The sequence below is a fragment of the Meleagris gallopavo genome, chromosome Z (genome assembly GCF_905368555.1).
Source record: "Meleagris gallopavo chromosome Z, MGAL_WU_HG_1.1, whole genome shotgun sequence".
Classification (NCBI taxonomy): domain Eukaryota; kingdom Metazoa; phylum Chordata; class Aves; order Galliformes; family Phasianidae; genus Meleagris; species Meleagris gallopavo.
This window is the reverse complement of record NC_139435.1, coordinates 24,137,738-24,156,128: the sequence shown is the minus strand read 5'-3', so window position 1 is coordinate 24,156,128 and position 18,391 is coordinate 24,137,738. Positions and strand designations below refer to the sequence as shown.

The 18,391-nt window shown below is 37.1% G+C and overlaps 1 protein-coding gene across 2 annotated transcripts in view; it reads right to left on the bottom strand.

Moving 5' to 3' along the window:
• Window positions 1–18,391, bottom strand: part of CERT1 (ceramide transporter 1) — a 75,372-nt gene that overhangs the window by 35,311 nt on the left and 21,670 nt on the right. For both annotated transcript variants that reach the window (XM_085214507.1, XM_085214508.1), the window contains exon 3: window positions 15,865–15,981. In XM_085214507.1, coding sequence (XP_085070633.1) covers window positions 15,865–15,981 — 117 coding nt within the window. The remainder of the gene's footprint in view (window positions 1–15,864; window positions 15,982–18,391) is intronic.

The window sequence follows — 18,391 nt, the reverse complement described above, 5'->3', positions numbered from 1 at the left end:
TCTTTAAACCAACAAATCTAGTCAGTTTTTCCCTGGTTTTCAAAACCTGTTCCTTATTCTTCCCATTTCCTTTTTGCTATACTACTCAGTTCTCAATATTCAGTTCCCTCACTCCTCTCCAAATACCGAAGGTTTACTGTACTAATTACAGACTTGCATAAAGTTTATACAAACTTAAGGACTTCTTGGGATGGCACCTTTTCCTCATGTTCCTGACATAACTTCAGATTCCTGAAATTGGCCAGGGCTGAAGCTGTATAAAAGCAACCTATTTGTTCCAAAATAACGATTGTTTAGAAACAAAGTCCAGTCTGAACTAAAATTTCTTTATTCACACAGAATCCTACCATTTCCTACCATTAACATTTCACACAAATCAATTTGCCAGAATAAGAATTCTTAACTCTAAACTAACTAGGCAAAAACTGTCAGATGATATATATATATATTTTTTTTTTTCAGAAGACTAACACACCAGCTGGAAAGTAACAACGATAAAGTTCTAAAAGATTAACTATACTAAAAAAAAGAACAGTTCTACATAACATGAAGAAAAGAGTTTGTTAGAAACATTTGTAATATTTTAAGATCCTAAGCTTACAAAAGGCTGCTTCTAGTGCACCAAGTAGAAAGCAAATCAAAGGATTTACGTACTGGCTGATTTTATCAGTATGCAATAGATGTACTGACATTTCAAGAAGTTAAAGGAAAAGATGAATTGGTTTACAGGGACTAGCATTTCTTGATACTGTCATTCTGATATTAGCCTATAGGCCAATAACAAATACAGAATGCTAAAGTGATAACTCATCTTAGCACTTCAAACAGTTAGACATAACATCTAACCTAACCTCAGATACAGAAAAGCAAACCATTCACATAGTGCAGCTCTGAACTGTTTTTGAAGGCTCAAAATTCTTTAGAAACAAATTTAGATTATGCTCAGGTCTCTGTATGATTAAGTTTCAGGTAAGGGGCATGTCTGAATATCTACAAGGATAAAAACTTGTCTCCAAAATCTACTGAACCACCAACCTGAAGCGTGGGAGTATGTATTCCTACTGCAAAATAACACAACACTCTGCATTTAACAAGGCAGACTGGGCGAACTGTTCCCATCCACCTCATAATATTTCAGACTGAGCTTTTTTAAGATACACGCGTTTGAAAAGCACATCAGTTAATCTCCAAGTCGATATCCTTTGTATCCACTAGAGGGAACTACAGAAAAGCAAACAGATACGTCTAAAGGTTACTATTGGTCAAAGTCCAACAGTAACCCTTATCCTGTTTCTGCTTTAGTCCCTGCGCATACAAACCTCCTTTTCTTGGCAGACAATTAAAAACAGAGCACTTTTACCTTTAGCCTTTATAATTACACTTCAAACACACGGCTACATAAAGTTCTCAGCACAAAAGAAGTAATGACGTCTATTGCTAGAAGAGTGACAATACGTTTTGGAGCAGATTAATGAAATTATCCTGAAGACGTCTCTCAATTATTAATTTCAGAGCAGTGAAACAACATGATTACTTCCAGTTAAGATCGTCCAAAGTTATTAGCACAAAATTAAGCTCTTTGGCACTATATTTAGACTCAAATTTCTTGAAAGTTCATCTAACTATATAAGCAGAGAGGCTTAAATAACTTTACAATTAGTATGTCACTTAATATGTGACGTACAGAAAATGGTACAGCCATGCCTGAAGGACTCATGACCAAGTAGAAGAGATTCACATTCAGCTGCTCTACCATTAGTCTGCAGTTGTCAAACAAAGCTCACTGTGAGAATAAGCTTTGTATACTATGTAATAACATGCACAAGCGGCGTTCAAGTACAGCGTATGTAGTAAGTAGGCTCTCATCAAACTAGTTTTCCTTGTATGTATATAAACTTTGAAAAGTAACAAAAGAAACAGACTTCTGGTTAAAATGCAATAGTGATACAGGGATACTTCATTTGTAATAACTTATTTACTCTATACACAAGACAAACTTAAGCAAGTTTAGGGATGTTTGTAAAACTGTTTTACCCAATGAAAGTTTCAGAATTCTAGTATTTGAGTTTAAAATGTCATCAGACTTTACACATGTCAGTACATGTATCAGTAAAAATACTAAACACAACTTAATCTGTCAATACAAAAGCACCCCACACACTACAGTTACCTATTTGTGTGAAAAGAGAATGTTTTTCCTTGCTGCAAGACAACTCCCTCTGTGCAGACAATAAGAAGCACAACTTCAAGTACAGCACAGGTCTCCACAATAAGCAGACCTACCCTGCCCTTGCAGAAAAACTTGGGAACTTGTTGGAGAAACAGCTTACAAAAGGCTACTACTAATGCACAAGGAAGAAAGAAAACCAAAGGATTTATTTACCAAAATGCTCAGGACTTCAAAAGTAAACATTATGACTCATTTAATTCAGGGGTGTAATACTGTTTGCCATTGTTAGGTTGTGCATTAGGCTGCATGCACGTTTTTTTAATTTATCTTCCAGAGGGGTAAAAAAAAGTTTGCATAAGACCAGAACAGATGCCAATATAGGGCTGAACACCAAAATAAAAATCTGCCCACAGAAAACATCAGCTGGAGAACAGTGTATTGCTGATAAAAACGAGCAGTTAGTAGCTTGTCATGACTCAGCCTCCTTGTAGTGATTAACTGTCTCATTTCATTACAGCACCATTGTGCTGTGCCATCAGAGCACCTTCTGCAAGAACTTGTGCCTTAACTGCATTACAGTTCCTTGTCCATTCTGCACAGCATTGACAGAATGCATGCTGCCAAAGAATCTTCACACAGATCTACATATATATTTGACTGTTCAGGCACAGAAAAGCACTAGACAGAGAAATGGCAGAAAAGTAGAACAAAACTTCGCAGACTGCCTGTGTATCACAGAAGAAAAGCTTTTTTCCCAAACATTCTGTAGTGAAGCACTACAGATCAATATGTCTGGCAGCAAGCCCCTTCAGTCAGCTGACACAAGTTTGTTTCTAATTGCAGCCTCAGGTCACACACTGCACTTTCTTTTCATGTGACCAAACCCAAACACATAAGGGAACAAGGTTTTCTCCAGGTGCAGAGAGAAACACCTGTCCACTCACGTGGATACTCCAGAAACAGAAGCAATGTATGACTGGTATTGCCAGCTACTGATGCAAGTTACAGGAATTAGCTGAGAAGAAGCCATGGTGGTTGCTCCTCAAGAATTGGACCGGATGGGCTACACCCTCGGGTGCTGAGGGAGCCGGCGGGGGTGATTGCCGAGCCCCTCTCGGCCATCTATCAGCGCTCCTGGTTGACTGGAGAGGTTCCAGAGGATTGGAAGCTTGCTGATGTGACTCCCATCTTCATGAAGGCCGTAAGGAGGATCCGGGGAACTATAGGCCTGTTACCTGACCTCGATACCAGGGAAAGTAATGGAGCAAATCATCTCAGGTGAGATCGCACGGCACGTGCATGGTGTCCAGGGGATCAGGCCCAGCCAGCATGGGTTCATGAAAGGCAGGTCGTGCTTGACCAACCTCATCTCCTTCTATGACTGGGTGACCAGTCTGGTAGGTGAGGGAAAGGCCATTGATGTAGTCTACCTAAACTTCAGCAAAGCTTTTGACACGGTCTCTCACAGGCTTCTGTTGGGGATACTGGCTGCCCGTGGTCTGAACAGATATACACTTCTTTGGATAAGGAACTGGCTAGAGGGCCATCCCCAACAGGTAGTGGTTAATGGAGTTAAATCCAGCTGGCAATCCGTTACAAGTGGTGTCCCCCAGGGGTCGGTACTGGGGCCCATCTTAATGTATTTATTGACGACCTAGATGAGGGGATTGAGTGCACCCTCAGTAAGTTTGCAGATGATACCAAGTTGGGAGGTGGTGTGGAGCTGCCTGAGAGTAGGGAAGCCTTACAGAGGGATCTAGATAAGCTGGATCACCGGGCTGAGATGAATGGGATGAGGTTCAACAAGGCCAAGTGTCGGGTCCTGCACTTTGGCCGCAACAACCCCATGCAGTGTTACAGGCTCGGGGATGAGTGGCTAGATGATTGTGAAGAAAGAGACCTGGGGGTGCTGGTTGATGCTCGGCTGAACATGAGCCAACAGTGTGCTCAGGTGGCCAAGACAGCCAGTGGCATCCTGGCCTGCATTAGAAATAATGTGGCCAGCAAGAGCAGGGAGGTGATTATCCCCCTCTACTCAGCACTGGTGAGGCCGCACCTCAAGTATTGTGTTCAGTTTTGGGCCCCTCACTACAGGAAAGATGTTGAGGCTCTGGAGCGTGTCCAGAGAAGGGCAACTAAACTGGTGAGGGGTCTGGAGCACAAGTCTGATGAGGAGCAGCTGAGGGAGCTGGGATTGTTTAGTCTGGAGAAGAGGAAGCTCAGGGGAGACCTCTACAATGTTGCACTCTACAACTTCCTGAAGGGAGGCTGGGGTGAAGAGGGGTTTGGCCTCTTCTCCCAGGCAACGAACAGGACCCGGGGAAATGGCCGCAAGTTGTATCAGAGGAGGTTTAGGTTAGACATAAGGAAGAACTTTTTCTCTCAGAGAGTGGTCAGACACTGGAATGGCCTGCCCAGAGAGGTTGTGGAGTCACTGTCCCTGGCAGTGTTCAAGAGGCATCTGGATGAGGAGCTGCGAGATATGGTTCAGTAGCTTGTGGTAGCAGTGGTAATGAGAAGACAGTTGGACTGGATGATCTTATAGGTCGTTTCCAACCTTGTGATTCTGTGAATTAGAGCAACTGCTAGCCACATAAGTCTCTGAAGACCAATTAGATAACAACTATACTAAGTCCTATGTGTAGTTTGATTAGTTTACAGTAAATGTAATCTAATTTGCTGTTGTTTACCTTCGTACTTTCTTTTTACATTTCAAACAGGTAGGTTTACCTACTGTTTCCTACTGAAACCTACTGAACACCACACACAGTATGACACACATTTTATTTTTATTTCCAGCTTAACCTCAGTTCAGCATATTTGGGGGTAGGTATAAACAAGAATGGGAATAAGTATATGTTATATCTTAGAACGGTGTATGAAAAGGAAACAGAGTTAAACCAGATCCCTCATTTATGAAACCTGAAAATCTGCAAATTTGAGGCAGTAAAATTTCGCTGTTCATTAAAAAAAAAAAATCATTTTGAAACAGGAATGGTGATTCCTTTCAGTGCGAAGTAGAAAATATAGCACGAACAATATTGTTTTAACTGCTATGTAAGGAATGTGGATTTATCACAGAATAGAGTAATAGAGGTCACAGGGTTTGTCTAGTCCCACCTTCTGCTCAGAGCAAGTTCCGTTAGACATCCAAGCCTCCACCCTACAAGGAAGTATTCTTCTGAGAACTACAGTATCTACTCCTAAAGCCAAAGTGACTGTTACGAAATAGAACTGGAACACACAAGCAAAGACTGGGTTAGTTGAAGTGAAACAATCTATTTTGTTTATAATTAATCAAGTGTGTGAGTCTGGAATTAACTGACAGCTTTAGTCAAGCTTTAAGGAGTTTCAACTGCAAGCATTTAGTGATAAAGCTGCAACTTTCAGCCACTGTTGGAATACAAACTCAAGGCTGGCAAGAAAGGCAAGAACTACTGTTTTTGCTTCTCAGAAAGGGAAGTTTTAACAGTCTGTAACTGACAACATTTAAGCTTACTGCAGCATATGCTTGTGTAGTCAACTGAAACTGCTGATTCACTTTCCACTAAAGTCTTCTTTCAGGAAATACACAATGACCAGCAGTAAATGCACTTAGCAAGTTTTGTAACATGAATACAAATAACATTGCTTGTCACTTAAGAGCTCCTGCTGATACCAGTGCTAAAATAATGGAATCTGTCAGAAATATGCAATATTGATTTCCCTCCTTGAAAGAGTATACTTGATTCAATTTTGAATAAACACCTTTGTAATTTCTACTAAGTTTTGACAATACATCTCATGTTTCCCTAAAAGCATGGTTTCTCTATAACAAGTTTCACTTTCAATGTCACAATGTCAGGACAAGAAGTGCCTATGAGCACTGGCTACCCTCTCTTACTTAAACCAGCAACTTGAGGTAATCATCAAATCCTCCCGTTATTTCAGATCATGGAGGCACAAGAAAGACAGATGGAAACCTCTATAGTCTCCTTCCTGCCCAAGCCTCAACATGTTGTTAAGCCTGTATTCATATCTACCAATGTATCTGACAATAATATTTAGCTCCTAGTATTTTAAAGCATCTCTTCTTCTCCCACTTTGAATAGCTATGTTCAGGGAATCAGAGTTATCTGCAGGAAGTCCATTCATCTAAATGACACTATAGGAAGCAAATCCCTACTTTCAAGCATTATCTATTCTCACAGAGACAGATACTTTTTTATTATTCTACAATGTCAAACATATCAGAAGAATTAACTTAAAAGCTTTCAATTAGGGTAAGTGGACAATGAATTTATACAAGCAGAAGATTCCAAGTCTTGTCATTGTTTCTAAAAGAATACTAAAGTCTCCTCTATGTTTTTAAAATTATGTTAGTTCTGTCAACTTTCTATTCTCTTTTTCTTTTCTTTTTTTTTTTTTTTTTTTTTTTTTTTTTTTGGAAGGGCCAGGGCAGGAAGAGGGAGGCAAAAGAACCAGAAAGTCACAGACAAACTGATCTGAAGTTCCTTCTGCTGAATGTTCACAAATATATACCCACTGCTACTCGAACATCCACCCATGTAGCCGGCTGAGCGGCATCTATACCCTAGGCTAGGGTACGACTCTGCTCTGTCAATATCAACTTCATGAGCTTTATATAACGACAAGTTCCCTGCTCACAGAAAACATCCCTTGCAATGTCTTTTTAGAAATTAAAAACAACAAAAAACAAAAAAACAAAACAAACAAACAAAAAAACACCTGAATTTGGTAAGTAGGAAGCATATAGAGCATCTAAGACTTTTCTATTAAACTGTTAACACATGGTGTTGTTTAAGGTGATGAGTAATGATTCTGAGTAAACAGTAGGTAGATGCATTTGGCAAGTGCCAACTTTAACTGTTTCTTACTCAATACTTCCACATTTCAGTCTCTACTTTCTGTTCTAGTACAAAGACAAGCACTTGCCCTGATTTGAGGGGGGAACTTGACCAAAGTCAAGTTTGACACAGGTCTCTCAATGAACAATATTTTCAGGGAGACTGTACAGAAAGGTTCTGCTGCTGCCACAGACAGAGAGTAGTGCTCTTCTGCTAGATACATGCACTGGCATTCTCCTGATTTCTAAGAAATGAAAGTATGCACTATCAATATTACTACAGCTGTTTTTAAAAAATAAATCAATAACACCTCTGTTATCAGGAGAGTTCTTGTTTACAGGAATGAGTGTGTTTATTTACTGCATAGCCAGCTGCATGGTTAGTGCACTAGCTTTCCCTAGTTCTTCTCACCTTAGGCATTAGACTGAGCACTGCACTTATTTTAAACACGTACACCACCTTACATCAAATAACATTACAAAAATATTGACTGGCAATCTTAACAGCTTAGCAGTAGCATTACAGCTTTTACTGTTATTTGATATTATGTTAGTGTTTTTGAAACGTTTTCTTTCACTTAACATTGCACTCACAATTCAATGCTTTGCCAACATGCATTCTGGCCTGTAATTTTCAAGCACTCAAGATACTCTTCCAGGCATTTCAAACACCCTGGTTCAAAGTTATCTGGCTGCAGTCTAACCTTTTTACACTTTTTTTCTGAATCTTCAGAAAATACATGTGTTTAGCTAATTCAAGGGAATAAGAGGAGTTAAGTAAATTCTCAACTAAGTTCACTGCTGTTTGAGGGCAGGAGTTTCAAAGGAGAGTTCAGGACCCCTGCTAAGATTACGAAGACTATTACTTAATGTTCAGACAAGATGGAGGAGAAAACTTTAATTAGGAACACACGGTCAACAGTGATCACAGCTCTAATGGACACAAAGATTTAAGATAATGTTAAGTTCATACATGTACATAGCTTCTGATAAGAAACTCCCGTAAGAGTAGCATGCAAACTCAGCGTGATACTGCTAAGTGATGTAGTCTTTCATCACTAAGTCAGCCACCATTCTCACCATGTGCTAGAAAATAACAGATTAACAAGAATCATTGGTTCAGAAACAGAACTGTACCCAAGCAGCACAAATATTTGTTTCTGGAATAAAACAAAAATCCGAGACAATGTATTTTTTGAAATGTAAGGTAATGGAACAGCAGCAAAAACTGTAAGAAAAAAACGTTAGATTTACATGGTAAAATTTCTTGGTTCTACTTGCTCAAATACAACACAACTAACAAAGTACAGATTTAAAGATAAACAGTGGTTAGTGGCTCACAGCCTCATTAAGTGAAAGAAACATGGTGTTGCAAAACAATATAGTCTACAAGACCCACAAAATAATCCTACATTCTGTTCAACATTTGTAAGATCACCAATAAGAACAATGAGTCCAGTTTTGGTGCTGTACCTCAGAGAAAGGTAAGAACTGAGGTTAGACGAAAATCATACAAGGAAGAGAGCTGTAAAATAAGTTCATGCTAAGAATGATTGAGGAAAGGGGAGCTATTCAGTCTAATGCAAAAGACAAGAAATCTTAAGTGCAGCAAAAATGATGGAAGTAATCTCTTCTCCAGAATGACTGTAAGACCTCTTTTAAACAGAACAACTCAGAGCAGACGAGAATGCATGAAGGAAATCCTTCTAACAGCAGAAATAATGTAGTGATCCCATGACCACACAGAGTTACAATACCCAGTAGTCTAACTTACCACCACACATGAATACAGTACTGAATAATATAAAATGAAAGTCATCCTTAAGGGAGGAATTAATTAATTAATGTTAAGACCCTTGAGAAGTTCTCTTCAGTTTTTTTCTTTTCTGGTACCATACCGGTCAGGGATCACTGAAGAACAAAACATAAAAGCCAGCATCTACAGCTGAGGGACTGATGGACTTCAGAAGCTAAAAGTTACTCACAATTAAAATAACATCTTTCAGTTGGGCATTTCCCACTTCAGCCTGAGATTCAGGCCAAAATCCAAAATAAATAAGCTTATTACTGCAGAGTTCAGAAGATTATGACTGGACCTAGCTTTCTGTTTAGTTATTAGGGAGTGTTTTTGCAAATTTGACTTTGAAGGGAGATGTCAAATATGAACATACAAGGATATAAGTTACATGGTTTATATCAATGAATGACTGACAGAACTGCAGCAAGACTAGATCTAAGTTACTGTATAAGCCTGAGCAACAATTCATAGTTTTCTCGTTTCAAATTAGTGAACAATGCTTTGGCAACACCTTTCAGCACAGATCCTTACAGCTCATCAGCAATTTGCATAAAAGTTTAAGTCTGTTAAAAAGAGATTTGAAATTTTTACAGCTTAACAATCAAGTTTTCAAGTGTCCTCACAGGCAAGTTTCACTGCTGCTGCCAATCAAAGCCTCAAAAGGACATGGCAAGAGTGATCCTGGAACAGTATGACAATCCTTGCACTTTCAGAAAACTCCCACCAAGCTTAGCTAGATTTAACCAACTATATATGCTTTAAGTGACCAGTGGGAGATTACTTACAATAATCTCACTAGTAAATAAGTATTTGAGAAATATTATACACTTGTCACCAGCTTATTATATTATTTGTAGCTTAGATGTTCCATTTTATCATCACAAATTCCCTAACAGAAAAAATCTGTTATACAAACTGAAAACTACAAGTAATCACAACAAGAATTATTACAGAATCATAAAGGTTGGAAAAGATCTCTAAGATCATCTAGCCCAACCTCAGCTGATCACTATCATGCTGCCCACTGAACCGCTTCCCTCAGTGTCAGCCATATCAATACATTTCTTGAACACCTCCAGGGACAGTGACTCTACCACCTTCCTGGGCAGCTTGTTCCAATACCTCACCAGTCTTTCTGAGAAGAAATTTTTTCTAATATCTAATCTGAACCTCTTCTGATACAACTTAAGGCCATTACATCTTGTCCTATCGCAGTTACTTGGCAGAATAAGCTAACCCCCTCCTCATTACCATCTCTTTTCAGGTAGTTGTAGAGAGTAATAAGATCTCCCTAAGGCTCCTCAACTCCAGACTAAATAATCCCAGTTTCCTCAGAAGCTCCTTATAAGACTTGTGCTCCAGTTAGCATGTAAACCCTGGATATTTCAACAATGCAAAACAAACACCCTGATTTCTAGCAGGAATAAAAAGATATAATGATGTGCATAACTCACCTATCTTTTCCATTTATGCCAGCATTTACCTTCTTTTGCAACGCCTTTTAGAATTAATTACTTCAAAGTCCTTTTAAACAGTCTTCTTATATGCAAGATCCATTTCATGGACAAATAATCTGTATTATAACTAGCTGTAAAAAATGTTACAGAAACTAACATGATATCCTGTAAGATCCAAACAGTCAACACCAAAATGAAAAATCTGGACTCTATTGATGTGCTGCAAAACAAAAGTCAGTAGAACATGGCAACTCATGGCAATCAATTTGAAAGGGCAGTGGTTGACACCGAAACAACTTGAGAACAAATTTGTTCCTATATTAGGCCACAAATATCAGTAAAAACGGTTCTAATCACCACTTTCCTACTGTCTTCTTTATCAACTTGGGAAATGAAGACGAGGTTGAACAATATTTACTTACTCTACTATCTCTTTTTCCATCTGCACTGGTGCTTTGGTTTAGACCAGTCTTACTTGTGAGCTGATATGAAGGCGGGAGTAGGGACAGGTTTATATTAGGATGAAATGCCAAAAAATGAACAGATAAGGTATCCACATTCTTCCTCTTCTTCAGATCTCAACAGCTATTGCTAACAAAGCAAATTATTTTTAAATCACACATCAATGAAACATCTGAATTCCAGGAGAGGAAGTAGATGGAGAAATGGCAAGAGACTATTTCCATTCCTTCCCATCATATGTCATTTCTGAAAATACTCTTGGCAATTTATTCAAAAAATAATTATCTAGAATATATTTCTAACTAGCATTCACTGATCAACATTACAAGGAATATTGTCTGCTAGAAGTGGCTTTACTCCAATTCGGTAAGCTTACCAAAATATACTTAAAGGCAAAAAAAACAGTGCAAACTTCTGAAGATCACTTGCACAGTGTTTCTGTACAAAAGTAAGTATAGCCCACATAAATACACAGCCAACTTACTTTAGTGGCTCCACAAAGACCTGCCAAATAGCAAAATAAAATTTAATGTACTAATAGCAAAACTCTGATTTTTGTTTAACTTCAGATTTTAAGAAGTTTGTTATGTTAATACGCTGAATAAAAACGTTTTTACAGCATTTCTACTCTGTATGTACTTTTCTATTAATTTTGAATCATCTTACTAAGACATGCAGCACATTTGGATTTGGATTTATTTGCATGTCTTCACTGGCATTACACATAGATTAGTTCAGTCTTGGGGTAGAACTAGAAATGTGTAAGAGGAGGAGAAAGATTGTCTTAGAATTTGATAGCTCTCAACTGTTGAAAGCCTGTGAACAAATTCAATGTGTTACAGTACCCTATCTGCAGTTTATTATCCTGCTGATAACAGACCTCAATGGAGTTCTATTTTCAAAAAATAAAACTCGATGTTAGTTTCTGACTAGATAAACATAAACAGTTCTTGCGGTGCTACCAACTAATAGAACAAAATAGCATGGAAAAGATATCTTCACTAGCATTTTTCAAATCTTTTTTTAGTGTGGCTAACAAACAAATAATGTGGTAGATAAATATTTATACAGTATTCAAACAAAAGTCTCACTTAAGCACTGTTCATGTGAAATTACTGAAATGGCTATTTAGTTGAAGGGATAGGCAGATGCACTTAAGCCTCAATTGGAAGTTGAAACATTTCAATTACAAAAAATAGAGAATTGAGATATTCCAGGTGCATATCATCAAATTACATGAGAAATTTAAGATCTTTCCTGAGCTTGAAAGAAGTTACTCTTGTATAACCTCTTATATTTAGACAAAAACATAAGACTTCGACTACTTAGATAGAAGTGTGATTAATTTAAGGAAATACTTTAATATAGCTCAATATTTTACCCAGTATCCTTCATACTTCACACAGAGACTTTTCTGTACTATGAGTGGATTTAAGAAATCTGATATTAGTGTACCTTTTTAGATTTGGAACAATTTGGATGGCTTAAGGACTCCTTTTTAGGAATACTTTATGGGTTATGCTAAAGATGCTTCAAGTGCATATTACACAGAGATACTCTGGTTTTAGTCACTAGGAGTTTTGCTTTGTATGGTGTTGGACTTAACACTGAACTTTCAAAAATCCTTGCTCTCTCTCCTCAGAAATCTACCTGCTGGCTTTTTCTTCCATTTCTAAACAAATCCTCAGCAGCTGTTCAACTCTGGTTAGATGAACATCACAAAACATCATTAATTTAAAAGTCTTGAAATTCAGCTAATTTGCTAAAAATGAGTTAATTTATTCAGATTATGCTCAGGGTGAATTGTAATTCTCATTCACCCTACTGTTATTTATGCCTTGGGAAAGTAATGCAAATTAATAAGGATACATTTTAATTCAACCAAAACAGAGTATAAATAACGAAAATATTAGGTTAGTATGTGAAGGAGTATTTGAACAAGGAAATCTTGTTTATTTATACCACATTGAACACTTTCATTTTGCTTTCCTGAAGCTGCAGTCAACTGAGGTCCACATCCTCCGTACATACACCCAGATGTTTTCTCACATCATACAGCAAACAGTGTTACAAATTCCATACTCCATTTTAAAACTACCATGCAGAGAGGGAATTAGTCCTTGTATGCATTATTTAAGAAGAGGGTAACTTTTCAAAAACACCAATTCCTTGGTGCTCTTCCATTGTCAATATTTTTACACCAGAGAAATAAGGAAACCAAGACTGCTTTTGAGTTCTTTGTCAAATGCACTCACATTAGATCCATCTAAGAAAAGGTCATTAGCCAGCTCAGACCTGACAGTCTCTCAGGAGAACAGAGAAGCTCCCTAATGAGACACACCCTAACAATCAGGTAATTTACCCGCACTGTACATTTATTGAAACATTAGCAGAAAGGACTCATGGTTACACATGAACCATTTTTTCCTCATTTGCCTAACTGCTCTCTTAGACTTCCCTTTCCTCCTGTTCCAGGAAATTAATAAGCACTTTAGAAGCTATAATTAAAACATTTCATCTGCATTCAAGAACTTCAGTACAAGAAAAGGCTAATACACTGATAAAAGCAAACAGCAGCAAATTCTAACACTTTTTATGCTTGAAGTTAGATGTTTTGCATTTCTCAGCTACCAGCTACTCATTGGTGTTGCAAAGCAGTAAGTTTTTCTAAGTCTACTCACACACAAATTTAAAGTTCATTGTAAATCAGTGTTTTCTCTGTTCAGAACACAATGAAACAGTCAAGTTCCAGTCTCTTTCATACTCTAAAGATAAACAACCTTGTGCAATGTTACAGTGAGTCTCACAAATGTACTTTTGTTAGCAAAAAGCTTAAGCAGCCTACAAGAACTAGCTACCCACTCAGCAAACAACAAAGAGCTTCAAAAACAAAAAAGCACAGTACTCAAGTTAATAAAAATGATTGCATAGTACATAATTTCCTCTCAGTTTTGTTCACATTATTATGTATCAATTCCAGAACACATTTGTCAAACAAAAGCAAATTTTATTTGCTCACAATAGCTTTTAAAGGGACTTTTGCTTGAGTTTTATTAATCTGATCATGAAAATTGCTTCAGAAAATGTATGAGTAAGTAGGTAAAATTCCAAACTTTTCAGTGAAATGAAATACTTTGTCTCAAAGGTTTATCGCCTCCTATTCTCCATCAGGTGTTCTGATAGAAAGCTGCTAAAACAACTGAAGAAAAATTGAAGGATGGATGAAGTTCATTGAAACTAGCAATCATTGAATTCTTCCTCATTCAAACTGAAAAGGAAATGGGACAAGCTTCCAGGTTGTGAATGTTACATTTTCACTACAAAGCATATTTTCTCTACAAAGATATATGCACATTATAGGAAAATACAGCACTAACCATTTAATTTTGAAAACATTTTATTGAAACAAGAAGTCAGACACATGGTCTCCAACAAGCATTAGCAGACTAAAAGCTAGATTTAGATGTATGTTTTAACTGGACCAAACACCTAATATGTACATGCGGACATTTCCAAGGCTTCTGGTGTTCAGATTTTACGTATTTTAGTAGGAACAGTTTGAAAAAAAACAGGTGCATCTACACAACACACCTACAACATTCACCCTATGAAGCTGTATGTGTATCATAAAGACAAGTAATACTGCACTAGAAGAAAGTAAGAATAACATGACTTCCTGAGGTGTGATGACACACTTTTGAGTCCAAGCCAGTGTTACAAGACTGTATTACCTTTTACCCTGTTTTGTCTTACATTCATTAAGTTATTTAATTGCATACTACTAAGAGAATGCTTTTAAATAATGTACTGCTTTAATATATCACATAGTTTGATCATTATTTAAAAATTAGGTGCCATAATATCTCCCACACCAGGTAAGAATGACAAATGCTATTTGCCTCGAGCAGCAAGCAGTCTAGACTAAAAAGCAATATGCAGGAAACTTGAAAATACAAACACCACCACCAACAACAAAAAAACTCCATGAAAAAAAGAAAAACAAACCAAATAATCTGCTAAGTCATTCATAAATGTGTACCCACATATATGAAAACTCCCATGCTTATAAAAGCAGCTTCTAAAAGGTCAGCTCTAGGGATGTGTTATTCAACAACTTGTTCGGAGCATCCTCTTGAGATATTTCCTTCAGGTGTTTCAAGATTAACACATTCTTGTCTTAAACATACCCACAGATTAGCTAGGTATTTTTTTTCCACGAGATTAAGAGAAACTATCCTTGTTTTGCAACTTAATTTTGTATGTTTTCATGTTGTTTGTATCAAAGTGAAAGCCAGATGTCAACCTATAAAAGGACAACTTGCTGAAAGACAGCACTTAACATTTAAGAATTTTTACTGCTTATTTTAAATCTGCCCCAAGAAAAGTTGAAAGTTCCCAATTACATACACTCCTTCGAGAAACTCAAGGTAAAAATACAAGTAAAATATAAGTAAAATTAATTATGTACCTACTTACGTATCTATTTTAATTTATATTCCTGTAGCACTTGTGTAACCCAGATATCGATGTTGTGTTATACTGGGTATTGTAGTTAAACTTAAAAACTTGAGGCAGTGTTTATCTTGTACAGAGTATATGCCTTGTGCATTATGTTCTTTAAAAATATCTGACCTTCAAACCCTTTAAGTAAAAAAAAAAAAAAAAAAAAGGAATTCAAAAGCATAGAAGAAGAAACTAAAATGACTGATGATGAGTAGGGTCTTAGAAGACAAGGACACAAGAGACAGCAATCAGATTGAATAAAAGCAGCTAGTAGAACAAACATGTGAACCATATAAAACCAGAATTATAACCTAAAACATTGGACTCCAAGACAAAGAAGTTTAACATCTAGCACAGATAATAAATAATTTGGTAATGAGAGAGAACGGACAAAACCATTAAAAAGCCAGTTAAATACAATGCAAGTTTTTTTCTTTTTTCAAGCTAGCAGAAGGTTCACAGTTGTAGCTCCTACCTATGAAGGGTAAGTAAATAAATTCCATTGGAGTGTATTTCACTCGCTGCTTCAAACTTGGAACAGTTGTCTGTCACATATAGTTTCATGGAAGCTTATCACTCACCACAAGGATCACCATATCTAATGTGTGAGAAAGAAAATAAGACTTACCTTGTGTTGTTCTATTGCATCTACCCACTGTTGTCTGTGGTCTGGGTCCTGAGCTCGAAGATACCAAACACTATCATTTACACTAATATCAAATCTGCATTCGTCAAAGTCATGGGGCTGTGAAAAAAAGAGTGTAAGAAAAGCTGGAATTAGTAACATGTTCAACAGTATCTTACAGAATATTCTGACAATCAAACATGGTAATTAGCAAAGCCTGTCTTTGATTCAAAATGCCATTTTATGCAGCTCTCTCAAATAATAAACTAATGTACACTTTCACAATGAAAAGTGTCTGTTTTCTGAAAAAGAAGCTGAAATGAAAAGTGGGAGACAGAAGCCAAACTGCTGAATATGTTCTTATTAAAGAAAAATTATCATAAAAAGTGTTCAACACAAATACTGACCAACATTTCATACTTTCAAACCAATTTTTTTTTAGCATCTAGTGGACACAGAACAAAGTACACTACTATTATTGTTCTTTTAAAATATCAAAGCAAGAGATGAATTCAAGTTATTGCTGTTAGTACTGATTTTAGATGGAAGACAAACAACATAGCAAAACCCACTAAGACAGAACTGTAAAAACTGACTACAGCAAAATGACATGGAAGAGAAAAAAAGGAAGCTGTTGTACTCTCAGCCTCCAGCTATTTTTGCCATCTAAGACAAGAATATCAGATAATCGAAAGCAACATTCAATCCTTTCCCATACCACTTATTCAATGCACCTAAACTTTACAATGAAGGCAGATGAGATGTAAAGGGGGACAAAATAATCTCATCTGCCTTGCACCTGACATTGTCAAAATAAATTCCTAGCCAACACCCAAAAGAATACAGCTTTTCCCTTTATTTAAAGTTACTCTTTATAAAGTCTTATTGTTACGGCTGAATACCTTCACTTTTTTTGCTACATGAAAAAAAAAAATCTGCTAAATGTGAAAATATGGCAGGAAGCAAAAAGGCTCTTAGCTTAAGGCAAGTAATGTGATCTCAAGGTCCACAAATTCCTGACCCCAACAACAAGGCTACAACAGTCAATGTTCTTCGCAGTATATGAACTAGATAGACTACAGTATGCTAATCTTGCAGACAGTTAAGGCACTGTACATCAATCACGAAACACTCCTCAAACAAAAACCAAAGAGCAAGTCTCATTTGTTCGTTTCACGGAAGAATCCATAGTGCCAGTCAGAATTATTTTCAAAGGATCTGAAAATTAAAAGCTACTTACATATAATACACAATCCTTCCGGTTTAGATCTATGGGAGGAATAATAGGAGATACAGCAGAAACCAATAATCAAAATCAAACAAAAAGGAGCTCTGAGTTTAACGGGAGTACATGAAAGCTCCTTTTTTTTTTTTTTTTTTTTTTTTTTGCAGCTTCATATATTTGTTCAAGAATCTAGATCTAAGTTCAAACTAGCCATTTTAACTTCCAAAAGAAAGAACAGCTACTAACAAAACTGACAATCATGTGCAATAACTTCTATTAATTACTTAATTAAAGCAATTTTTAAAACTAATTACGTATGCTGTTTTTACTGAACCCAAAGAACACAGACACACAAGGCACATCATGTTTTCTCATCCAAGGTCATTTTTTTTTCAAAATGCATTTTGCACATGGTTATTACAATATACAGGAAATATGTTTACCTGTCTTAGATTAGCAAGTCTGCCATACCAATAGTTTAAGCTTATAAACCTATTCCCAATCACTCTTCTGCCAGGCTCTCTTTTGGCTCTGCACTGGGGTATCATGCATTTAAAGAAATGGAAGACTTTCCCAGAAACTGTTCAAAAAGCAAACGTACAGGAATTAGCTATCAAAATTTTTACTCCATTAAGAGTAATCTAACTGATCTCTATTTGAGGTTATCTGGGAGGAGCTAAAAGCAGTAGCATGGCTTATCCAGTTAGAAAGTTTTTAGAACTGAAAAGCCTGCACTACCATGCACAACTTACTTCTCTGTATAACCTGTCAGAAAGTTTATCCCTCTATCTCTAAGCTAAACAACTTTTACTGTAATTTAAGACCATTACCTATTTGCCCTTTTCAAAGGCATGTTTATGCATTCCCTTTCTTTGCACAGCAACTCTAAATACATTTGAAAAAAAAATATATACTTTGTTAGTAAGATATGGTAGGGAAGAGCTTTTCTTGACATCTAGTTACAAACTGAACACCCTCCTCCCAGGCCATACGCTGAATTTACACTTCTGCAATTTACTTACAATTAAAAGAGAGGACCATCTGCAAATGAGGTCAAGGTTTCAGTAGTGGGGAGTCTGCAAGGTTGGCCTCTATGAGCAAAGCCCAACAGCTGCCCCATATCAGATCACAGTCAGACCCAGCTGCTATGGAAGGGACCTTGCCACTGCCACAGTTCAACCATGAGCGATGCTGGGTGTGCTCCGGGAGAGCAAATTTAAGAAAGATCTCTGTGTGAAGGCACTGGGGCCTGCCCTGTGCTGGACACACATGGTTCCACATATGGCCCCAATGGGCTCCATCAGC